Source organism: Coffea eugenioides, chromosome 2 (genome assembly GCF_003713205.1).
Source record: "Coffea eugenioides isolate CCC68of chromosome 2, Ceug_1.0, whole genome shotgun sequence".
NCBI classification, from domain to species: domain Eukaryota; kingdom Viridiplantae; phylum Streptophyta; class Magnoliopsida; order Gentianales; family Rubiaceae; genus Coffea; species Coffea eugenioides.
The window spans coordinates 78,467,777-78,493,472 of record NC_040036.1 but is presented as its reverse complement, the minus strand read 5'-3'; the positions used below and the strand labels follow the sequence as shown (position 1 = coordinate 78,493,472).

General features: G+C 36.8%; 2 protein-coding genes and 1 non-coding gene across 4 annotated transcripts; all 3 read right to left on the bottom strand.

The window, feature by feature from the left end:
• Positions 1-840: 840 nt before the first annotated feature.
• Positions 841-15,384, bottom strand: LOC113760586 (ATP-dependent helicase BRM). 2 transcript variants are annotated; one of them, XM_027303225.1, is made up of 14 exons: positions 14,609-15,384; positions 11,781-13,100; positions 10,363-11,688; positions 9,519-9,631; positions 9,078-9,165; positions 8,892-8,978; positions 8,587-8,679; positions 8,422-8,505; positions 8,127-8,330; positions 6,669-6,911; positions 5,034-6,599; positions 4,419-4,937; positions 2,174-2,425; positions 841-1,771 (listed from the first exon to the last, which is right to left on the bottom strand). In XM_027303225.1, exons 1-14 carry the CDS (start codon positions 14,750-14,752, stop codon positions 1,136-1,138), a joined length of 6,675 nt encoding a protein of 2,224 aa, XP_027159026.1. In that variant the 5' UTR covers positions 14,753-15,384; the 3' UTR covers positions 841-1,135. The 2 variants fall into 2 exon arrangements, with proteins under 2 accessions (XP_027159026.1, XP_027159027.1); XM_027303226.1 differs by lacking the exon at positions 841-1,771 and having other exon boundaries at positions 2,308-2,427; positions 4,420-4,937.
• A 4,625-nt stretch (positions 15,385-20,009) lies between these two features.
• TRNAY-GUA lies at positions 20,010-20,095 on the bottom strand. The gene is given in 2 exon segments: positions 20,010-20,045; positions 20,059-20,095. It is a non-coding gene; the product is annotated as a tRNA-Tyr (tRNA).
• A 1,401-nt stretch (positions 20,096-21,496) lies between these two features.
• Positions 21,497-25,282, bottom strand: LOC113760839 (bifunctional L-3-cyanoalanine synthase/cysteine synthase 1, mitochondrial). Its single transcript, XM_027303574.1, has 10 exons — positions 25,029-25,282; positions 23,601-23,710; positions 23,454-23,511; positions 23,088-23,351; positions 22,822-22,959; positions 22,697-22,748; positions 22,401-22,480; positions 22,249-22,308; positions 22,051-22,131; positions 21,497-21,928 (listed from the first exon to the last, which is right to left on the bottom strand). Exons 1-10 carry the CDS (start codon positions 25,206-25,208, stop codon positions 21,830-21,832), a joined length of 1,122 nt encoding a protein of 373 aa, XP_027159375.1. The 5' UTR covers positions 25,209-25,282; the 3' UTR covers positions 21,497-21,829.
• Positions 25,283-25,696: the final 414 nt, after the last annotated feature.

Below are 25,696 nucleotides of genomic sequence, written 5' to 3'. Positions count from 1 at the left end.
TGCCCCAATTTTCCCGTCACACTACACTACTACATTTTCAATGCCAAATTGATTTCATGGCCCAGACATTGTTTATAACTACTAACTCTAGGGTGTGAGCTAAACTGCATCTAAAGTGACTGAGAATCTGTTTGGCTGCTTCAAACTTGATTCAAAGAAGCTAAATATAGTGCCTTGTGAATTGTGTATTGCTGCATAAAAGCAACCATCTTTTAAAATCAGTTGTTGTAGCCGTCTGTCTCTGCAAAAGGAACTGAAATTACGACATGAGACTTGGTTTTTCTCTTGCTCTCTCTGTTTTCACGTGGTGAAGAGCGGACGGGGGACTCTCAAGGCTTAAAACAGTGGAGGGTGAAGTGACCAAAATCTTTTTGACCAATTTGCGCGCTCATGGATCAGAAGAAAAGAAAAAAGTGCAGACGCTATTTTGCCAAAATATTTCATGAGACAGGATTATTCTCCTGTTGAGGAGATTTTTTCAGAAAATCTCAAAGTCTAACATTGAGGAAAAAGTGAGGCTGATCTGACTTTTTGAGTCTTGAACCAGTCAGATGAATGAGAAGAATACTCAAAATGTGATGGTTCTGGGATTATACTCGGCAGGCATAAGAAAAGAGGAAACAAAATACAGATCACGGATAGAAAGAAGGGCCATTTTTTACACTATGGGCTTGCCTTACGTATGCTTGCTTAGAAATCGGCTAATTAAAATACCTTTTTTGATTAAGTCGAGTCAATAAGAATTTACATGCTCATCCCAAAAGAATTATCTCGAAAGTAGAATCTTACTGGTTTGATTTTGCCATCTTGATCACGCTTCCATGTTGGAATGATAAATAGTTTTCCGAAAAAAACCATTTTCTTCCACTACACTGGTTAAGGTTTCCAGACACCTTAGAATATCTTCTCATTTTCCCCCTTAAAGCTCCTACCCAGCTGAAGCAGTGTTAATATACCTTTCAAAATACACTACTACACAGAGACGCAGGAGACTTGCGGAAGAGCAAATATCATACACTGGGAAAATCCCCACGAATTCCTATATTAACAGGTATTACAACTCACAAGGGCCGGATTGTACCCAGCACCTCGACTAATTAGCAAAACAAATTCTTTTGTTAAAATATACACGCACTCAATTAAGGCTTGGGCGTCTCTTTCCAGCATCTGTTCGCATCCTTTTGACAGGATTGGCCCAGCCAACATTCCCACCACTGCTGTGCACCTGCTGAGGAGACTGGCTATTCCACCCTTGCTGTTGGGTAACCTGCTTCACATCTTTGGCTATCGAAGCTTGTGCAGGGCTTCTAATGCCACGACTGACGCCAGTAGGTGACACAGGACCAGCTGAACCGTTTCCCGCCTTGAATCCCAACTTTTCCCTGTCCTTTCTCTTCTTTTTGCATATAACAAGCTCCCCTGGATGAGCGAATGGGCGTGAATCATCTTGTTGGCCAAGATCCCGGCTGCTGCTACTTCCAAGCCTTGCCTCCTTCTGTGACACATGGCCCCTCGTTTTTGTGTCTTCATGTATTGGTCCACGAGGCTGAGGCTTCTGAGGACGACTAGGCTCAGGTTCTGCACTACTCGTTGCTTTTTGCCGCCTGTTTTGACCAGTAAGCACTTGTTTTGAAGATGAACCATGTGTAGAGCCTGAGGCTGCACTCGTGAAAGAGAGAGAGTTTTTGGCTTCTCGGAAATCATTCTCTGGAAACACTATCTTCAAGATGTCGAAGAAAAGATCATGGACTTTCCTCGCTTCAGATCTCACCTGTTCCATGATGTTTTCACCAATCACTTAGTTACGTGATTAACAGTAGCATACAATACAGGTAGCTGGAACAAATGCACACACATGCAAGGCCAGGCAAGGAAGGGTAGGGTGTGGGAGGCTGAGGACAAAAACAATGCTTTATATATCTAGGTGTCTAAATTGTAGGAATGCATCAAATTAAAGACCAAATTGTTTATAATCCTCCTGTTTTTCCTTCCAGAAAAAAAAAAGTATATCATGATATCATCAGAAATTTGAGAATGACTTCAAATTGTACCAGGTGGCAATAAACTGAAAATAATTTTCAAGATTATGCAGTATAAGCAAAACCTAGCAAGAAAGAAGTTACTAACACGCATACCATAACCACAAATTGTAGGAAGAAATATGTAGACATACCTCATATGAATAACCATAATATTGCACGGCACTTCTTAACATAAGCTGCACGTCTGAAACAAATTCCATCACTCCCCTGTACTCTTGGTTGTCAAGACGCATATCAATCTCCGGTAAATCAAAGAGATTATCCTCAGCTCCACTCGTGCAACCAGAGCTTTCAATTCTTTTCCACAGATCAGTTAGCAATGGAATGATCTGAGCACCTTCCCGGTCTATTCTCTTTCGGAGCCTGCTAATCACATTCTTGCACTGCAAACAAGGAAAACTCCAGACACATAAATAAAGAATAAAAATGTGGTGAGGTAAAAACTAGAAATAAAAATCCAGAAAGTTATTTTCAAATGAAAAGTGGTTAATACATTTTATCTTCCTCGTGAAACTACTTAGGACTGCCACTAGGAATACTATTTGAACATAGCATAACACGTACAGGATCAAAGCTAAAAAGTAAAACAGCAAGGATCAAAATCCATGTAGACCCAAAGACAATGCCAGTTAAAGAAAGGGCTAAATGCACTAAACCCCCCAGAACTTTACCCTTAGTTGCACTTTGCCCCTCTATTTGATATTTTAAGACAAAAGTACCCTTATTTATTTTGTTGGTTTTTTGTTCATTTATTCCCTTACTTTTCCTTTCCCACTACTTCGTTTTGTTTTCACATTTTTTCTTCTTTTACTATTTTCTTTTTTTTTCACCTTCTCTTATGTCACTATTTTGTTTCACTCTCCCATTAGTATTACTAATTTGTACATTTATTATAATATTGTAATTATCTTTTACTCATAATTTCATTGTTTTTCATTTATTTACACTATCAGAAAATTCAAGACAAAGTGTATAGCATAAAAATTAATATATGTCTATCAAAATGAAAAAGTGTATATTACTAGTAATTTAACAATTTAAAAAGATATTAGCAAATTAAAATTTTAAATTACTTAATGTTTAAGAAGTATATCCTAAAAAATTAAGTAACTAACATTTTTGTTTACTTTTTTTATTTATAGTTGATTAACCGCTATGTTATTAAGATTTGAATTTGCTACTGTTGTTATTAAAAATTAATTTATTCTAAACTCTAGACGTATTGCTTTAAGTAATATATGAAATAATTTAAGAGCATAGATAATATATACTTTATTATAGTATAGACTTTATAATAATTATTACTTCGAATAACAAAAAGTACAAAAAAGATAGAAATAAATAAAAATAAGTTTAAGAAGATTAAAATTAATATATGTATAATAATAGCAAGATAAAGAAATAGTTCATCACATGAGAAAAGGGAACAAAATAAAAAAATATAAAGAAAAAGGTCAAAAGAGGAGAAAGAGAAATAAAATAATAATGAATATGGAATGGGCACTTTTGTTCTAAAATATAAAATAAGGGGGGCAAAATGCCTCTTATTGAGTTGAGGGAGGTAAAGTGCAACTAAGGATAAAGTTCAGCAGCAATTATAAACCATACTACTAAACATCATCACTGGTATACCTCAAATTTAATGTGTCCAAACCTACACCTTATGTTCCAAGAATAAGTGCAACCCTAAAAATTACATATATACACAAGAAGGATGGCTAAATCTGAAATAAACCCCATGGTACCTAATCAGTTAAAACTAAACTTAAAAAGGCAAGAATGATAAGATCATATCAAAGCATCTCTAACCCTCAAAAGCATTAAAATATGCAAAATGAAACCAGTATTTTGAGCCCCAACCTAGACCTCTTCACAGATATTCTGTGTCTGAATCAATCACAGAGACAAAATCGCTATCAACTGAAGGGACACAACTTCTCATTGCAATAGATAACTCAAATATTGTCTGCCATAAACTCTATTGTGAAGTTCTCAGATATTATAGGTGCAAGACACCAATGTGTACATTAATATGATTCATCGAGGCTACAAATTTACAGTCCTCGCATTCAACTTACCATAGAGAGGGTTCTACCAATAATGACATACAGCACTTGGAATTACTGATCTAAAACTTATCATTAGCACAATGCTAAGTGATTATTGAGGATATCGAAACTAATAATAAAAAGGTGGCGCTTTAAATTTCAATGTGAAAACTAATATCACAGAAGTAGCATCTTAAACCTCATTAGAATTCTACCAACCATTAGTTAGCTAAACACATACAACAAGAAGAAAATCAAGAGCAGGCAAATATAGCATCTCAAAGTCAAAAGTGTATGTACTAAGTAAAAGAGTAGATCTATTACAGACCTTTTTTTGAATGATCTCAGTCATCTTTGAACCACCAGTTGATGTCCCACTAGCATTTAAGCCCTTACCATCCAAGTTTTCCCTCAAGTGATGAACAGTGTCATCTGAATGAGCAAACCTTCCAGATTTCAGCAGACCAGGCATCTTAGGTGTATTAGGTAATTTCCGGGGGTTCATGTTCCGTCTATTCTTCATAGATGAATCAGTTTGCTCCTGCTTCAACATGGCAGAGTCTCCAAGCAATTTGCGTCCACGGTCATTCTTGAATTGAGACTCAAGTTTTTGATCCACCTGATATTGTATTTGAATAGAATCTCCACGACGAAGAGATGGCTTCTCATCGACCCTGTCTGCAACAAGGCGCGGCCTAAGGCGTATACTGCGTTTCCTTTTTATTTTAGGTTGCAATACCTGTTCCTCTTCACCCTCATCACGATCCTGGTTCCAACTACCAGATTGCTGGACATCCATATGAGAGTCTCCAGACACAGCAATTTCTCCTTCTTCTAGATCATCAGGCTGGAAAACAAAAGATAAATCATCTCAGATGCTTCCATAATGTGACTAATATAGCCCTGACCAAAATAAAATAAAATAAAATAAAAGGCAACATACAAGCTTCTTTGAGTGAGAACCCGGTCTGGCATCTAAAGCTGAAAGTGAACCAAACTTCTGAGAAGACACAGAAGGTGACACGAGTTGCGTCAATCTTTGACCATCCATGGATGAACCTGATGAGCCCGCTTCTTCGAGCATCTGCATATCCTTATTGCTATTTGAAGCTCGAGGGTATGCATATCCACCAGTCGAAGGAATAATATCTTCTTCTGATTGGTCTTTATTACTTGGAGGTGCCCCAACAGCACCACTAAATTCATCATCTTCAAATTCCCCAATTTCTCCCTCCTCTTCACGTACAGAATCTTCATTCCTCTCCTCGGAGCTAGCTTCAGAAAAATCTCCATTGTCATCATCCAGTTCTGTGTATATAGGAAGCTTCTTTGCCTTAGGTCGCCCACGTTTTTTCTCACCTTCAGAAGCCATGTCACTAGCTTCCCCACCAATACTTCCACCAAATAAGGTGCTTTTTGATGGTTTTTTGGACAAATTAGCAATCGTAGCATTCACTTCCTTAGTATTTGCACGAAGCCACTTTGGAACCTGATCGTACCTTGTCATCTCCTCTGTCCATTCCAGATCTTCATCCATCTGATCAAAAAGCTCCACCTCCTCTTCACTCCTAGCAATCATCCTGTTCACCTCCTGAAGTGATGGAACATCATGGACTGTCTCCTGATATCGTTCTTCATCATGTAACAACGTCTCCAATGTCATACGTCTCTCTTCATGTGTAGTCCTTTGATCGAACCGGCCAGCATTTATAACTTCATCTGCCATGTCGATCTTGTACTGCTGAATGTTATTCCGTATGAGGCTTTCAATTGACCCCATATACCGGTCCTTGCCAACCAGATCATCATCAGAATCCACTGTGCCACCACTCCGAAGTTCATCCTCTTTCTGATGGCTTGATATCTTATCAACCACTGCTTCCATGTAAAGAACTTTTACTTCTCTTGTCTGCCCAATGCGATGGGCTCTAGCAACTGCCTGTTCCTCATTCTTTGGGTTTGGATCAGGATCATAAATGATGACTGTGTCAGCAGACTGAAGGTTCAGACCGCGCCCAGCAGCACGTATGCTAAGCAAAAAGATAAAACAATCAGTATTGGGGCTATTAAAGTCCACAATAGCAGATTCTCTGTCTTCTAAGCTGGTTGTTCCATCTATGCGTCTGTAGACAAGTCTTCGCCACTGAAGATACTCCTCAAGTATATCTAAGAGTTTCGTCATAGTACTAAACAGCAATACCCGATGCCCACTCCTCTGAAGCTTTATTAAAATCCTATCGAGAATCCATAATTTCCCACATGATCTTACAAGAAAATCTCTAGAGAAATCATTAAAATAGGGGTAATTAAGCAATGGATGATTGCAAGCTTTGCGGAGTTCCATACATCTGTTGTTTAAAGTCTTGTATGTTTTGGGCTGGTAAATTGGATTTTTCTGAGCCCTGCGCTTCTCATCTTCAGGATCAACTCGAAGAGTACCAGTGGATTTGATCCAGTCATATATGGCACTTTGAATAGCTGACATTCTACATCTCAAAATAATGGAAACCTGCAATGGCATTGAAATGACAAATAATCCATACAGTAAAGTTTAAATTATGAAAATTCAGAAATGTACCTTGGGAGGAAGTGAGCCTTCTACATCTTCAACACGCCGTCTAAGCATGAAAGGCTCCAGAATTTGATGAAGTCTATGGATGATGATGACTTTCTTTTCGGTCTCGAGCCAGTCATCGTCCGCATTATGTGCAGGACCTTCTTTCTGGAAAGGTTGAGAGAACCAATCATGAAATGCTTTACGATTATCAAACACTTCTGGAAGTAGCAGATTCAAAAGCGACCATAGCTCTTTAAGATCATTCTGCAAGAAAGAAGATAAAAATCAATTATATTTCATGTAACTCTAAAAGAGTAAAAGGAGAGTAAAAAATAAAGTAAGAAGCATCATCCAAATCTGTTATGACTTTTTCTTTGTTCTATGCTACGTCTCATTGTTTTTCTTTGGCTTTGCCTTCCTCATTTCCTTCTGAGATTCTTTCTTAGCATCTTACAGATATAGGAGGAGAAGCCAAAGTTGCACTAAATAGTGACATCCCACACATGAAATGTGCAAAGGATGTGCGAAGTATACAAATCTGCATGTTTCGTTATTTATGCATCCATATGGCAAAATCAGTTGATATATTAACCAGATATGCATGCCAGCCTGAGCAATTAATGACTTAAATTAAAAGTGGCATTAGAAAACATTTACCATTGTGTTTTCACCCTAAGATTGCAATTTTATGTAATTGGACAGTCACCATACAGAGTACTGTTCCAGAAATAATTAGTCTTCATGGAGCCTGATTAGATTATAAGGACCCCAAGACAAAGAAACAAATAAAAGTGCATCATGGTTTAGTCAATAGGTAACTCTAAAAATAGTTCATAACAACCTGCTTCTTAACCTTTCTTTTTGTAGAAATGATCCTTATATTAAATAAGAAAACCACTAACTTGGCTAGTAATCTCTAAAACATGTTATATACCATGCTATTGCACAAACATTCAACTAAGCTTTTACTCATAAAATCTTTAAAAAACGGGTTTTTGAGTAATATCACAAATTTACCAGGAAAAAATAAAATGAAAAGCAAACATATTGGGCAAGTTCTCAATTGTTTCTGATTATTAGAAGCAGATCAGAAAATCAGAAGCGTCTGTTCTGTTGCTTTTGATCTTCAGCTATTTTGCCTCCAAAAATGCTAAAAGCATATTTTAAGTACTTGAGAACATAAAGTAGCTTTTTCTAAAATCAAAAGCAAAAAGGTATTTAAATCATTTGAGCAACAGGCACACTGAAGAATGAATGAGTTCATCACAGGTACTTTTTTATTCCTTTGGATTCATACTTAGCCTTCCACCTGCCAGCCCCGCTGGAAGAAAACTAATAATATTGAGGACCATAAGACAGCTGAAAACAATCATTTATAAGTTAAAAATCTTACTCCTTTAAGAATTAAAGAAGAACAACTACAATGAGATTCTTGTTCCACAAAAATGACAATATAAACAATTAATAGCCTTAACCAACCTGCAAAGGTGTCCCTGTCAGAAGCAAGCGTCTTTGGCAGCGATACCTATCAAGATCACGAGCTAGAACTGACTCCCTGTCCTTCATTCGTTGTGCTTCGTCAATTATGATATACTTCCAATCCACTTTAGAAAGTTTTGAGCGATCATACATAATAAACTCATAGGTAGTCACAAGCACATTAAATTTCATTGCAGAAACCTCCTGAATGAAATATCACGAAGTTCAGGGAACTGATAAATGTGAATGATGGAAGCAAGAATATAAAAGATGCAAACTCAACAGCCTGACTTACTTGAGAAAACAATTTTGATCGTTGGTCCTTTCCACCAACATAATAAATACAGCTCACATTTGGAAGCCAATTGTGAAGTTCACTCTAAAATACAAGCTAAATTAGATAAATAAAAAACTTTACAACTCCAAACAAGGATGTAAGGGTAATTAAAAGAAAGCCAACCTTCCAGTTAACGAGAACAGCATTCGGAACTACAATAAGGTGTGGGCCATAATTTCCTTTGAACTCCATGAGATAGGCAATTAATGACATAACCTACAGGCGAAAAATCGAAAGAGAAAAAGATAAAAGGAGTACTCCAATTATCTGGTATACAAATTCAACAATAAAGGGAACCATAGCATAAACCAAATATGACAGAAGGCCACAAAGTAATGATCAGCAAAATTCTTTTTCCTTGCTCCCAAAAAAAAAATTATAACCAAAAAATTCTGAACCACCAACATATTTATACAATAGCCAGTCACCTGCACTGTCTTTCCAAGACCCATCTCATCTGCCAAAATTCCATTAAGTTTATTGTTGTACAAAGAAAGCATCCACTGCAAGCCAACCTGCATTATTTAAAGAATTGAACACGATAATCAACTTGAGCATCCAGTTTTTGAGAAGAATGTCAGCACTGTATGAATATTGAAGATATTGCAACTTACAAGCTGATAGTCTCGTAGAGTTCCAGCTCGCAACATTGAAGGCTGCCTAATAACCCTTTCATTCACAGCATGTGCAAGATTATAGTACCTGGTGCAAAAGAACGAAAAATGACACACTATGCACCTATATTGGGAAGTACAAGAAAATTTCACAGTACCCTCCAAAACCATTGAACAAGTAAAAACACTAGAATCTCTTGCCATTTGCAAGTAAGAATCTGCAGATAAACTACAGTTGAAATCAGAATCAAATGACAGATGCATTCAGTACAATGCAGCCCAAACACAAATTAGTACTGCTAAATTCATATCCAGGAAGTACAAAAGAGGCTTCAATTGTAACGACACTGAAATCATATCCAGAAACTGCAAAAACTGCTACAATTGTCCATACAACATAAATGCCAATGCACAACCTAATCAGATAAAAAACAAACTCACTTGTTGACAGATGAGCTATCCCTCGGGGCATTCATCTCAGAGAACCGATTCCTGATCATTACTTCCTCCCTGGCACAGGCTGCTGCAGATCTTACTTCTTCTTCAGAGAGACCCTTTTCATCCAGAAGCACATGTCAGTGACGACTAAGAAACCAATCCAAGTACATACAATGTGAGAAAAAAGTGGGTAGACAAAATTACTAAAATCAACCAAATTAGCATATCACATGACATGAATAGAGCGATAATCACAGAAAAGGGGTAGTTAATGTACAAATAGGTCCCTCCACTCCCAACAGTTTATTTCTGATACAGTTTCAATGAAGGGAACATGGTATAAAGTCAAGAAAATCAGTTGTTTTTTCTTCTTAAACATCTGGTTCATGAGAAAGTTGACAAAAGACTTTCTTGGAGGAAAATATTTCCTCCTTTTTATGTCCAGCTAATTTGCAGGAATTAGCATGAAAAGGTGATTGCTCACTCATCCAAATGACTACCAACTTTGACTTTAATTCTCTCCGTTTAAAGGAATGACTTCCCTTTTTTTCCCTTCTTCCAGTCACATTGACAAACAACTTTCCTTATATTCAAAAGTGGACTTCTCCTTCTGTTCTGCCAATAAGTATAGTGTTGAAAGCCAATGATGTACCACTTCAAAGGACTCATAGAGATACAAAGCCAAAGACAAGCAACTCACCCTTAACCTGTTTCTTCAGTCTTTCTTCCCTTTCTACTCTTTTTTTCTTTCCTTCCTTTGTTTCTCTTTTCTTTTCTTTTTTTTTTTGGGGGGGGGATTGGGGGGATGAGAGGATGGCAAAGTTGCAAGAGTCAGAAGATGGTTTACCTGAGCTCGAGCAGCAACTGCAGCAGCATTAGCAGCCTCTTCCACCTCCTGTTGATTTTTTGCAGCAGTAATTTTACCTCCCAGTCTGTGAAGATACTCTTCTGTCTGAGATAAAAACGATGAGAGAACCGCATATCTCTCTGCAGCATCGCCAGGGATACTAGTCTGTTGCTCAAGCAACATCTCCCTGTATCTCTCAACATCGTTATTCTTCAAAGCCTCCATCCTTTTATTGCGATCATCATCCTTTCTCTTCGAGAACTCCCTCAACATCCTCTCATGATATTTAGCAACTCCCCTGTTACGTGCAGTTCGAGCATCACGAATGGCCCAGTGCGCCTCAAGGAGTTTCTTACGCCACTGAAAAATGGACTTCAGTTGCTTTTCTCTCAAGGCCTTCTGTGAGGCCTGAACTTGCCTAGCAAGTTCCTGTCGTTGGCGCTCACAAAGCCGAACAAACTTCCTATACGGCCTCTCAGGCATTGCCATTATATCTTGCTGCTGTTGCTCAATCTCATCTCTCAAGCGAGCCTGAACATCCGCCAGTTGAAGTTTTTTCTCTTCTATTTGCAAACGTAAAACAAGATCTGGCCTGATTCTTTTCCTCTCCAAATTTACAGCCAGTATATCACCAATCTTCCTAATATTTTCTTCCCTCTTCTTTCTGAAAATTTCCATGCCTTCCTCAGCAAGAAGATCCTTGATGTCATAAGCAAGAGTAAGGTTATTATTGTTGTTCATCATCAACGATGACCCAAAAGAATCATGTTTCCGAGTAAAGACAGGAAAATCAAACAGTGGTCCATGATACTTTCTAGTTGAACCAACATCTTTAGGTTGAGTGACATTTCCTTGTACAGGTTTTTTTGCGGGTGCTGTATCAGGAATAGCTGCCTGTGAGGTAACTGCTTTGCCCCTCTCTGCTGCAAATTCATTTCTGATAGGAAATTTCTGATTTGCACGTTCAACTTCTGGCTCAGATTTACCAGAAGATCCAGTAGTTTGCTGCTCCTCTTTCCGAACAGAGACCATAGGTGTAGGTTCCTTCACTGGCACTGCCAGATTTTGCACATTAACTGCAGGTGCAGTTGCACTCTCATCTCCTGCAGCTTCATCCTTTAATCTGTGTCGTCCATCACCATTGGTTGCCTGCTGAGTAGCCTTGTCACCCAACTGAAACTGCCTCTCATGCTCTTCTACATTTTTAACAGCAGATCTTTCTGGATTAAGAGCTCCAGCAGGAAGAAGCATCTGCTGCATCTGCATCTCCAGTGGTGGTGGTGCAATAGCTTGGAGTAATTCTCGTGGCAGAGATCCATCTCCTTTCTGTAAGCAGGAAAAAGATACCTCAAAAGCATGTTAATGCAGCCTAACAAGAAAAGTATAAAATGCATAGCATGCTTACAAAATACACAAACCTTAAGGCGCCTGAAAGCAAGTATTTGTGCTTTGAGAACATGCAGTTGCTGCTTTGTAAACCCTAGGTTCTGTTGCTGCATCTTGGCTCCTGTTCCATCCTGAGAAGTAGAGGTATTTCCCAGGATCCCATCATTCGATGAAGCCATAGATTGTGAAGAAGATCGATTTGGCTGCCTTCCGTATTGCATCTGCAAAGTTTCTGGCCCGATCTGTGCACCTTTGGCCAGTAATGCATTATCCAATCCCTGCTTTAAGTTCAAAGGTGAGTTTGAGGGAGGCATCGGAGGCATTCCATTGGCAATTGTATTTGGCTGTCTTGGAGGTAACTGGCTGTCTCTTCCATGAAGGGAAAACTGCTGCAATGGGACATTACTGGAGTTACCTACCACAGCTGCACTGGGAGCTGAACTGGGAGAAGCAGATGAAGAAGGGTATCTAGCTTTGACCGAGCCAGACTGCGCAGATGCATCACTTGATGTGTTACCACGAGGAGAACTTTCATTGGCCACCGTTGGTGAATTAACTGGCTGTTTTTGCACATGAAGAGATGAAGCCTGTACGACAGCATTGCTTTCATTTGCTTTTTGCTGTGAAATCATACGAGACTGCATGAGAAATTGTGCAATCAGATTTGCATTTGCAGGATTTGAAAGGTCAATATTACGCTCAAGGGCCAAGGCCTGCATTTGTGCAGCCATAACATTAGGATTGTTTGCCATGTTCTGAAAATTTTGTTGAGATTGTGGTGCAGGCATGGGCTTCACCGGCACTGCTTGGCCAAGTAATTTTGGCTGGTTAGGAGACTCTGAATCAGCCCTTTGATCTGGTAGATGCTGTTTAGCATGGTCCCCTTGAGTCTCACCACCACGAGTTACATGCTCGACTGATTTTTTTGAAGATGATGCCGAAGGCTGATTAGCCGCCTGTGCAGAAATGAGCTCCTGCATCTTCATATTTGCCATCCGCATTTCTTGATCCTTGCTAGGAGGGCTGAACATCCCCATTTTCATTTGCTGTTGAGGCTGCATTCCTAGAGGTGATTTCTGCTGGGCTGCCTGGAAAGCATAGTAAGCATGATGCACTGGGTTCAGTAAGTGTTGCTCAAAGGCCTGACTCCTACCTTGACCCTCCTCTCGGCCACTGGAAGGGATTTGCTGTTGGCCAAGATCCATAAACTTCCTAGGCTGTTGAGGCAACTGCATGGAGCCTGAAGGCACAGCAAAGTTGCCTCCTCCCATCACTCCATGGATACTTCCAGCCTGATAGGCTAAAATGGGGTCATTCCCTTCAGGTCTTCTAAGGAACTGCTGTTGTAAGGACTGCATAAAAAATGTCTCAAAAAACCATGCATACATGAATGTCTCTCAAAAGAGCCAATTAACCACCAATGGTTCAAGAAGAAACAGGCACAGTTCAAAGTTTATAATACAAAGAAGAAGCTATTTGATAGACAGAAATTCTAGAGATCAAAATTCAAAAAGGAATTAATAAAATTCAGACGCTACAAGACAAATAACAATAACAGAAGTTCTGTTGTAATAGTCACTTCATTAATTTTTGCACTTTCCAAGTTAATGAAATTGCACTTCATAGACACAAACCTACGTTGAGAAAACAAGAACGCCAAGAGAAAAAAGAATATCCATCTGCAGTAAACCAATAAAATTAGGAAAGTTCAATAGAATACCATAACCACAAAGTTGATGAAATGACCAGTCAAAACTGTATAATAAGTCCCAAGCAGAGATCATCCAAAAAGTGCTGACTTCACTACTTCTCCTGTAATTTTTTCATCCAAAAGAATTTTTTCTTGTCTGTAATTCACGTTCAATGAATCTATATCACTTTAAAGACAATACATCTATTAGTTCCTGGAATTTTTTTACTAGATACCACATGATTTCATCTTAAATATTAATTCGTCCAGTGTGTAATTTGTCCTGCATGTAATTTGTCCCTAATGGGTCTATTTCACATTAAACATGATCAAATGTGGAAATCCTCCAAACTGAGCACTGAAATAAGACAATCATTGATGTTAAAGGAGGCACCCTGGAAAGACACAAATGGACGAAATGCTACATCATCACATGCACATCAGAACCCAACACTAAATTGAACAAAAACACTGTTAGTTAACAATATCAGAGCGCCTCTCGTCAAATCCCAAGAGTTTGGAACTCAATGATGGTAAAAGCTCCACCACTACCTAGCTAGGCAAAACAAATCCCAGTAAAACCCACATTCATGCAAACCTTACCTTTGACACAGAACTAATACTGCAAAAGCATACCTTTGGGACCCCCTTGAAAATTACAATCAGTCTTCTAAACAAAAAAAAGAAACCAGGCAAACTTGTACATTATTCAACATAAGCAAACACATATGCACACAAAAAAGTGTAGGTGCCTCATTTATACCCTTGGTCATTGCTGTTATCAACACTGCGTCTGAAACTTCCAAGTCAAAAACGATCAAACTCAACTACCAGCAACCAATAACTTCCAAGCTAGCTAAACGAGGACTATAACAGCTTATCCCCCTTGAATTCAGATCCAATGTTTCTAATCCACCATATTTGTAACAGGAACCATAGGGAAGGGGGGAGGAAAGCATATCGTCAAACACATCAACACTATTCTATCAAATCCCTGAAGCCAATCAATGACTAATATGAAATTTGATTACAACATCAGTACAAATTTTGCAACTCACACCTAAAACCAACCAGCTGAAAAGTGCTAATTACAGAAACCAAAAACCCAAAATCACTAACAGAAAAATGTGAAAATAAAAAAATCCAGTATTAAGCATGTAAAACCCTAACCTGCCTTTGCTGCTGCTGCTGCTGTTGCTGCTGGTCAAGTCCCAGCTGAGACGTCGACACCCCAGAAGAGGAGGAAGCAGGCGACACCGCCGCACTCCGCCCATGCCCACTGCCCTGCTGGGCCCCACCACACCCAGATTGCATGCAGAAATCTCAACTTTTTCCCCCAAAAAAAATTAACATACAACCGTTAAAAATTAAAAACCCCCCAAAAATATTTCTCATTCAGCCCAAGAAAACCAAAAGGCCCAACCAAAACCCTCCAACAAAATTTCAGGCGCGCAGGTTTTCAAACAAAATATAAAAAAGGAAAAGAAGGAAAAAAAAAATCAGATGTCGTTTAAGCGCAGCCTTCCCTTTTTTCTCGAGTCCGATCTCAACGTAAAAATTGACGTACCTCTGTCCCACAAGGGATATAGATACAAATGCCCTGTATCTATAATAAAGCACCCGCCACCCCCTTTTTTTGCTGTTTAAATTTTTTCTCTCTCTAGATTTGAAAACCAAAAAAAAAAAATTACAATTTTAATAGAGCCAAAATATTGCTGAGAAATGAAGAAGATAGATGTGAAGCTGGGAGTAGGGTCTGGCGTGGGGCTGGTTCAAGGCGGGAATTGTGGGGCCAGTTACAGATCGATCCTGTAGCCGGCGAAAAGTCACCCCCGACGTCGCCGGAATCTACTGATTTGACTCGCACACACTACACACACTCCACTCAGCCGTTTTTCCTTTATTTTTCCCCCCTTTTTCTGCTCTCTCTCTCTCTCCTCGAAAAATTTTTACACACGCAATTGTTTTTTCTAGTAGAGAGAAAGCCCCGAATAAAAAGCCAAGCTGATATATTGGTTATTTATATATGGGGCCGCGGGGAGGGGTAATAAATATTTTTTCTCTCTCTCTCTCTCTGTAAATCTTTTTCCTTTTCTTAATATTTTTTCTGCCTTTTGTCTTTTCCTCGACCAGACAACTTTGGGAATTGGGTGGTTTCAATTCTAACCGTGGTCAGAGTAATTGGTTAAATTGAATTTTACTTTTCTTTTTTTTTTTCGGTTTAAGTGCTGGTCACTCAAATTCGAGATCGATATTTCTTATTTATATTTTCTCCTTTTGTAAAATTTCGATGTAATTGGTAAATTTTCATAATTCGGGAAAGTATAGTGGATAAAGTGAATAATAATACCCATTTGTTTGTTTCCACATAATATGATTACTTTGATCAATTTACTATTTTTCTTTCTTATGCATGTCTTCGATTTGTGATATTTTATACCGGAAATAGAATAATTATGTGGATCTAAATTGATAAGGGGATAAACTAAAATTAGACTGTGAGTTTGGTAATTTCAATTATTTCTTTCATTGATTAATGATACTTCACTAACATGAAAAAAAAAAATCAGTTTCTGTTTCTTTCTCTAAAGGTAATTTATGCTCGAGCCACAAAATGGTGAGTTATGATTTGATTACCACTTTAACGAAAATTCGTCTCACTTTATCTGTTGAACTCTTCATCATACACAGATAGGATTATTTTTGTAATTACTTCTTTTTTGACATTTTATGAATTGGTATAACATGCATGATTATCTCGATATATCATATTGGTGTTTGTCATATTTTCTTTGTTGTTTGTATGTATTTCTTTGTGCTTTCATTATTCTTTTCATTTGTTTTTTTCCTTTTTATTTTCTCCTTAAATTCTTAGAGCCTAACTCTCTCCTACAAGCTTATGTATCTCTACTCTGCATTCCAAACTCCCAACCTATACTAAAAAGTTCAAAGGAAAATTTTTAAAATTTTTTGAATTCTCCTATAAGTGTTTGAGGTACCCTTTTCTAAACAAGTCTAATTTGCCGACTTCACAATTGAAAGCCGATTTTGAAAATTTTGAATTCTCTTATCAGTATTTGAGGTAAATGTAGTTAAGAGTTTTAGGAAAAATCTAAAAACTTGAATTCTCTTAGGTATTTGAGCAATTTACCCTTTTCTAAACAAGTTTAATTTGTCAATTTTTGTCAACTTCACAAATTTCTCATTTGTTGTTCCAATCTTCTATAGCTTCTATTGATTTGGCCATTAACACACTTATTTAGTTGTTTCTCCCTCCCACTTTCTAAAATATTTTTCACATGACATTGCTTGTGAGAGTGAGCCCTAAATGCAAAATGTGGCCTTTAGGGTCAATTTAGAAAGTATGTTATTTGGATGTTTGTATAAAATTTTATCGCAACTTACTGTAGAAATTATTGAAAATTTTTTGTGTATTTAGGGTTTGAAAAACTTAAAAAACTTTCTTTTTTTTCCTTTTCTTTTTCTTTCTTTCCTCTCTCTTCTTCCTCCTCTCACACCTGGTTTTTATTCTCCCTTCTCCCTCACTGCCACCATGCTAGTTGCTATTGCCTCTTTTTTTCCTTCTCTCTCTCACTCCCTCTTCTTTTTCTTCTTTTCCCTTTTCCTCCTCTCCTCTTCCATTCAACCAGAGGTCACGGGGGTAGGGGAAAAAAGAAAGAGGGGAATGGTGTGCTGGGGAAAGGGAGATGAAGGAAAAAAGGTTAGGAGAGAGGGTGGCACTAGAAGAGATGCTAGCAAACGTGCTAGGAAAGAGGGGGAAGAAGAAAGGCAAAAAAAAAATTTTGTGTTTTGGGATATTTTTGATGTGTGTATTTTAAATTTTTGAAATATTTTTTAGAGGGTTTCTATAGATAAAGCTGTTAAAATTTTATTTTTTTTTTAAAAAAAAACCCTCTTAAGCAAACCTTAGTTACTTTACATTGGGTAACAAACACCCCTCCCATGCAAATCCTAGTTACTTTACATATGGGTAACAGGGATTCTCACCGTAAATTCTTTACTTTGTTTTCTTTTTTATTTTTTTTCTTTGTCTTTTCATCAACAAGTTTTTGCTGGGGTAGCAATTGGGAATTTGGGGTGGGCTTTAGTTTTAATCGTGGTTAGAATACTTAAATAGTTAGTAAATATTTGCGGAAATGCCCACATAATTTGCAAACCTCATCATTACCTTTTAACCAACAAATACCATATGCCATGTTATGGTAATAAATATAGCAAATTATCTGGATAGCTACTAAACTTCTTGAATAGTTAAGATTTGATCACTCAACTATTAATAATATGTTTTTATCCACTAAGTTATCAAAAGTGCAAATTTTAGGTCATTTCATCTAATTCCACTGTTAACTCTACCAAACCTAAAGGTCTACACGATTCAAGAGACATACTATTAATAACTAGATCTGGTAGAGTTAATAGTGAAATCAGACGAAATAGCCCTAAATTTACACTCTTGATAAATCAATGGGGTAAAACATACCATTAATATTAAGTAACCAAACTCGACTATTCGAAAAATTTAGTAGCTATCCGAGTAATTTGCTTTGATAAATATGCAACATAAGGCAAACCAATATTGGTTTTTATGAGAGGGAGGATTAAAGGTATTGCCATTTTGTTTCGATTTGGTTAAGTGCTTCTTTGTTGTATAAAAATGAATATGGATTTAAATCAATAAATTGGAATTACATCATCACTTTGGTAGTTTCAATTGTTTGTTCTATTGATTTATGAAATCCAAGTACACGATCGTTGTAGGGTTGCAAACGAGCCGAGTTGAGTCGAGTTTTGGCCTAATCGAGCCGAGTCTTGACTTAATTTTATTGAACTCGAGCTCGACGAGTTAACAATTTAAAGCTCAAGCTCGAAAAAAATAAAAAATAATTATTTTATTTTTTAAAAAAATAAATAAAATAATATTATTTTCTTCATAAATAATAAAATATTAAGGATATATATGTAATTTTACTATTAAAATAAAAAAAATTAAATCTTAATAAGCCGGCTCGCAAGCTAACGATCTTAATATTTTGAGCTCGATTTCGACTCGAGAGTGGCTCGGTTCGTTTTGCAGCCTTAGATCGTTGTATACTTTCGATTATTTAGTTTCTTTAAAGGACTCTGAGAAAAATAACCTATATTTTGAATAAGAAAAAGTTGTCTTCTCTTTCTTTTCCGATGCTATAGCAATTGAATTGTATTGTGCTCTGATTCCCTTACGAATGGTAAATTATGTTTATAAATTGCCTTGGAATGAAGTTTCATCATAGTTGATCCTTCCCCCATCTACTCAACTACCATCCTAACTCCATTACAACTCTTCATCTTATATATTCAACTGTTCCTCTCTCTTTTTCGCCTCGCTTTAACAAGAAGTGGAGGTTAAGAAGTAAAAAGAAAAAGGGGTAGAAAAATGTTTTAAAGATTTGGCAAAAGTGGAATTCATGTCCAATGTGTAAATTAAACTAACTACTATGAAATTGGTCCATAGAAAGATGAAGGAAACTTTTGGAATGTAGCAAAGAGAAACTCAAATTATCTCATAGGCTCATGAGGCACTTGTACAGTTTTCATCAACTACGAAAAATTGCACTTTGTTTTTCTAATTATCTTATCTTCTATTAAAATTAAATTACATAAAAAAAATTGATTTGAAGATACCTTTTTTGTGTTGAATAAGTTCATATCACTATCAAGACCATAACGATATGAGCATTATTTACTAACTTGCTTAATAAAGTAAGATTAGTGTGCATTTATGGTATTATAAGTTGGCAAAGGATTTTATTCCAATCATCACATTGTCAACGTGATAACATAATTAACTGTGCCATATCTTCTAAGTTTGCAAAACGACAATTATTTCAACAGGGAGCAACTGGAACTTCCCTTGCAGCAATGCCATTGGTCCTCAAGCAACTAAGAGTTGAGGTGCAGACCATGATGGCAATGGCCAACTTTAGTTTCCAAAAAAAGAAAAAACTTTGCAAAAAGGTAAGTGGTAACCAATCAAATTCTATCAAAAATGAAATTGGAAACGTGATCAAATACAAATTACTTGTTACGTGGGGACTGCTACTAAGGTAAAACCAGATTATGGCATTACATGCAAAGCTAAAGTACATAAATTAAGCCATAGGATTAACTTTCTATTATTTGAAGTAGGGAGGGAAAAAAATAGCTACTAAGGTAAAACAAGATTATAGTTTTTCATGCAATGCTAAAGTACTAAAATCAAGCCATAGTATTAACTTTCTACATGCAGTGCTGAAGTAGCAAAATTAAGCCATTGGATTAATTAACTTTCTACGTGCAATGCTAAAGTATCAAAATTATGCCATTGGATTAACTTTCTATTATTCAAGATAGGGAGAAAAAAAGGAAAAAGGAAAAAGATAGGGAAGAAGGAAAAACAAGCAAAATTAAGCCATTGGATTAATAAACTTTCTACGTGCAATGCTAAAGTAGCAAAATTAAGCCATTAGATTAACTTTCTATTATTCAAGATGGGAAGAGCAAAAATGGTAAAAGGGAAAAAATGGCAAAAACATCCGACCTGCCGGATTCGAACCAGCGACCTAAGGATGACAGCTATCAAACTACAGTCCTCCGCTCTGCCAACTGAGCTAAGGTCGGAACTTGTCATATTTGCTGTCCCGTTCTTAATTAAATTGTATCTTCTGTATGCACTGCTTTTAATCACGCAGTAATGGTCTTTATCTTATAACTAGCTTCCAAGAATTCCAATTTGGTGCTGTTATTAATACACAGGTGTAGGATTTGCCTTTGTATAAATTTTTGACGGATCGAATTATTTTATGCATGATATTATTAGATATTGACCTATAATATATAAATGAAATGTGACTTGAAATTATTCATTAAGGTAAATCTATATAAATTTTTCTTGTGATCCCATAATACCTTTTTTTATTTTGAGGGATCGAAACATGTAACTTATAGTTAAAAATTAACCCGGTGTTGAAAATAATTAACACATTCTACTAAACCATTTTTTATACTTTTTTCTATATAATTCATTTTCATAAATTTGGATACAAAAAATACTTCTTAAAAGTTTTTTAGATTTTAATTTAGTATAAAAAATAAATTTTTGTTATTGTTACGCTTTGAAATGTAAACCCGTTTATAGCATGGGTCCAAATACTCGTTTCTGCGTATCTCACATTGAGAAAGTTCATTCTTTCAATAACTCTTCTAAATTCCAAACAATCTCGAAGTTCACTATTTCAATGACTCTTTTAATTCCAAACAATCTGTGTCTCAAGACTTGTATCGCCTAAAGAATATTGCCTTGAATCTGTAGGGATCAAGTAAAATAAAAGATGAAGTAAAATAGCTTGATTTACTTTATGATTCAATGGGGCCAAAAACTAAAATATTTTCAAAACTACCAAGAACGATTGTCAACGATGTACTACCGTTTCAATAGGTCGTGTGACTCAATGTTAAATACGTGTACAATTTCAAAATAACAATATGATATTGGATCAGTATTCATATGGATCCTATGCATGATATTTATATCTCTGTTACGAAATTGTATAAATAGTTATAAATAAATAACACGTCATTGATAAATGTTATATCTTTCGGGAACAATTATCAATACAACCGTTCTTACCCTTTCTCGATAAAAGAAGATGCACTCCACCGTGAATCCACCATTCCGGTGGATAATGGCGGAGGAGGTGGTGGAGCAAAAGGGAGAACTAGGTATAATTTGATGATGGAGGAGATAGGTTCGTTCATGATACTAGCAAGATATAAAGGGCTTTTCAATAAATGTTAAAGTGCCTGCTCAATAAATGTTAAGGTAATCTCACGTCATTTTGTTTGGCAATTTTGATTCTCAACCATTTTAAATTGTCCAACTTCGAACGTGGAGATTTCATGTCAAAAATTAGCAAAATCAGGGTGGTAAACTGGGAGTAGCCAATTGCCACTTGATAAAAATAAAAAATAAAAAATAAAAAATAAAAAATCACCATGGGACAAGCCCAAAAGAGAGGAGACTAGAGCCCGAATTAGCACATTCTCACCCTTTTCACTTTTATTGTTCATATATTTTAACACCACGAAATATTGCAAGCAGATTCATGCAGCAAAAATACATCATATCTTGATGATTACAATTCATGAATAAAATTTCGAAAATGTTTTAAACAAAAAAAAAAAAAAAAAAAAACCTCAAAAGGCTCCTAGTGTATCAGTACTAGATTTTGAAGTTCACAAATGGATGAGCTGCAAGAACTGTGTAGTAATTGTGTTTTGGTTCATAAATATAAACCCGAAGACTGGAACCTATATCTGCAGGATATCTGCTACAAGAGACTGTAACGTGGAACATTAATCAACTGGAACAGGTTGCATATTTTCAGCCTCTTTCCTGAGCTCCTCAAACAGGACAGATGACAGGTAACGCTCTCCGAAACTTGGATGTACGGTCTGAAATTCAGACAAAGCAAACGATTCATAGACAAGGAAAATAAAACTCGGGTTTAAGTCAAAAAAAGAGAGAACAATGATGGCAACAAATTAAGACCAGAGTTTAATGATCTTCTTCATACCACAATGAGTTTGCCTTTGTTTTCTGGTTTCTGTGCAAGCTGTAGTGCTGCAACGGTATTCGCCCCTGATGATATCCCAACCTACATCAACCAGAAGTTTATCGCAAGTGAGATGAGATTACGTATGCGTATCGCCACCAAAATGTCCCTGGCAACTAAGATTCGCGGTGAAAAGAAATAGTTTAGATGAAATATTACCATAAGCCCTTCCTTCAATGCCAACTCTCTAGCCATGATTACGGCTTCTTCACTGGACACCTGCAACAATAGAACAGCAATTTTGAGACTCATCCTGGCTGAATGAGGGAAAGATGAAATAGTATGAACCGACTTAAGGGCACTGTGCTCACCATGAGAACTTGTTCCATTACATCCATGTCAAGGATATCAGGTTTGAATCCAACCCCATTACCAGTGATATGATGAGGACCTACATACAAAGTTTCAAACAAGCTGACTTTGGATTGTGTATGGATATCATATTCAGTTGCCAAGATGCCAGATGAAGATTGCATTAGAATTTTACAGCTGGCATCATTGCAAACCAATCAAGAGGACAAAATAATACTACTTTATCTGGGATGACTGAGGCAACAGAAGAAATAAATGGTAAATTTGATTAAAAGTATATACACAGGACCATTACCTGGTTTGCCGCCATTCAAGACATTGCTTTCAGTAGGCTCGACTCCGTATATCTACGAAAGCAGATAGTTGGGAATTAAGGATTTATTTGAACCAGAGGGTACTTAGAAAGGTCTATGTTTTTACCTTGACATCAGGATTTTTGGACTTGAGATACTGGCCAACACCAGAGACAGTACCTCCACTTCCAATTCCCATGACAAATATGTCAACTTTACCGTTCGTGTCCTCCCATATCTCAGGACCAGTTGTCTCAAAATGCACCTGTTTCAGTCGAGAGATGGGTAAAGCATGGCAATTGAAATAGCATTCTCTACCAACAAACAAGCAATTCAGGAAAAATGAACCAAAAAAAAAAAAAAAAAAGGGTACGCGATGAATATGTAATAAACCTGGGTATTTGCAGGATTAGAAAATTGTTGAAGCATAAAAGCATTGGGAGTCTTCTCCAACAGCTGGTAAGCTTTCTTAACTGTTCCTCCCATGCCTTTGGTTGGGTCCGTGAGGATTAACTCAGCTCCAAATGTTCTCATAGTCACTCTTCTCTCTAAGCTGGTATAAGAGGGCATTGTCAAAACCATCTTGTAACCTTTCAAGGCTGCTATAAATGCCATACTAATCCCCATATTTCCGGATGTGGGCTCAATCAGTGTTGTCTGAATGTCAAGATCAACAGACAAGCCATAAAGAACCACACAAAGAGTCACATATATCAATTACAACGAAAATAATACGTGAACAATTTTTCTTTATCTAACCTCTCCAGGTGAGATCAAGCCTTTCTTTTCTGCATCGGCGATCATAGCAAATGCTGGTCTGAAGAAAAACGCAAGGCAGATTTCAGCAGTTGATAAGATGAACTCATAAAAGGCGAAAACCTGGAAATTGAGAAACTAGCTGGTTGCCTGTCTTTAATGCTTGCAGTTGGCTGAAACATTTCTTGCTTAGCCGCTATGTAAGCACCACAGCCTTCTGTAACTCTGTTCAGATAAACAATTGGTGTTCTCCCAATCAGCTGAGACAGAGACAATTTGACACACAACAGTTAGATCCATTCCAAAATCTTGTATGGAACTTGCAAAGGAATGAAGTGCCCTGAAAGTCAAAATCAAAGAGCAAACTCTTTGTAGTAACTTTTTTTTTTTTTTTTTTGTGGGGTAATAAAAAAAAAGGCCATATTACGCAAAACATATGCATAACTGAAAATTAAAGCTTGTATCTGATTTAATTGAAGAAAAAGCGATCGCAATTGAAATAATCTATCTGTTTTAGCTTTTCCCCCTTCCTTCCTTCCAAATTCCAATATAAATTGTGGAAGCGTGCAATAAAAAGTGAAACACCACTAGTCTGTAGATTTTTTTGATGTCCACTGGTTTGTATTTAATCATGACATTCATGAACCATAAACGTCTCTGTCAGTGGTATAAACAAATAATAGTATGGACTTAATTTAATTGTGAAATCCATCCTTATGTGAGAAACTATCCCTATTAAAGACCCAACCTAAGCTATTAAAAAAATATATAATCCACTAACACAACCTTTAAATTAGCACAAGTGGGTATGTGCTAATTATATGTTAATCCCGACAACCAAAAGATTATTTTAATTATTATGTCCCATGTCCCATAATGACTAATGACATGGCATCTAGTACAGAGTACAGACCTTTTATATTTTATTAACTAAACCAAAAAAAAAAAAAATTTCCATAAAGATCCCATTAATGATAGATGCGTATAAAACTATCTTAAGCATTACTTGATAAAAATGTGTAAAAATAAGCATTAAAATACCTATATAATTTTTAAAACTATTGGTTAATAGTAATCTGTGATTTTCCTTTCCACAATGAAGGATTCATGAATTAATAGAGGATGGCATATAATACATCGATCAATCTGCCACCCAAAAATAGGTTTGAAACATTTTTCCAAGGTGCACACATGAAAATTAAGAAACATGAACTCGAATATGCGTACGTGATGCTGTGTAAGTACTTTTTGGAAGTAGTGAACTAACTACCACTTTAGCTGTCCAGAAAGCCAAGAGCACAATGAAAACCATGTACGTAAATGATTAGAAAAAATGATGTGATTAAAGAAAGAAGAAAAAAAATTTTGAACATGGTAAATGATGAGTTGTTTGAGCTTTTAGTTTGTGATCCATTCGAGTTAATCACCACTACTGATTGCCCGGAAATGGAGTAAAGAGATAAAGTTCTGAAACTGTTCAACTAACTAAAGCTGAAGCAAAGCCCCTGAATGAAAGTTAAACGGATGCTAACAGAAGAAAAGAACCAAGAAACTTATGGCAGGAGAAAGGAATTTTACCTGAGAAGCCTCTTTTCTGATGCTGGTCCCTGGAAAATCTTTGGGCAGATCTCTCAATCTCTGGGCGAAAGATGGACAATTATCAAGTAAAGTTTCAGTGGAGAACAGCCTGCAACTTCTGATAAGGCCATTAAAGGGATTTGAGGATTTTCTCTTGAAGAGGCTGCTTAAAGCTGCCATTGTTGAAGTGAAGGTTGGCTACTGTTAACTATTATCTAATAGTTCTGAACTTTGTCCGAGCAGTGGAGAATGTAAAGAAGGATTTGGGCTCCTTTTTATAAGGCAAGAAAAATACTATCAACCGTCGTTGGAGCCTACAATACATATGGCAGTCCAGCAGCCGGATGAGTAGTGTACTTTCACAGGTAGATGGACGCAACGTATAATTGTAAATGAGTCCTCCTGGATTTATTACATGGCAGTCCTGCCCGATAGGTTGGGTCAAATCGTTCGGATAGATGGACGCAGCATAATTATAAATGTCGTGATTAGTGCTGCTATCGAGTCGAGTCGTGTTTGGATAGTAAAAATATTTGAGCTCAAGTTCGAGCTTGTTGAGTTCTTCAAAGTCGATGTCAAGTTCAAGTTCAAACTTATTTTACCTTATTCTAGATTGAATTTGATCAAATCAAACTCAATCGAGTTTTCAAGTTTAGGTTTTTAGCAAA

Coding starts and splice junctions, on each gene's coding strand:
- LOC113760586 (XM_027303225.1), bottom strand. CDS start 14,752: ATGCAATCTGGGTGTGGTGGGGCCCAGCAGGGCAGTGGGCATGGGCGG. Junction 8,680..8,891: donor GTCTTGGAAAGACAGTGCAG/GTGACTGGCTAT, acceptor TTTCGCCTGTAG/GTTATGTCATTAATTGCCTA. Junction 8,506..8,586: donor CTGTTCTCGTTAACTGGAAG/GTTGGCTTTCTT, acceptor CTTGTATTTTAG/AGTGAACTTCACAATTGGCT.
- LOC113760839 (XM_027303574.1), bottom strand. CDS start 25,208: ATGGCAGCTTTAAGCAGCCTCTTCAAGAGAAAATCCTCAAATCCCTTT. Junction 23,352..23,453: donor GCTTGATCTCACCTGGAGAG/GTTAGATAAAGA, acceptor CTTGACATTCAG/ACAACACTGATTGAGCCCAC. Junction 22,960..23,087: donor CTAATCCTGCAAATACCCAG/GTTTATTACATA, acceptor CGACTGAAACAG/GTGCATTTTGAGACAACTGG.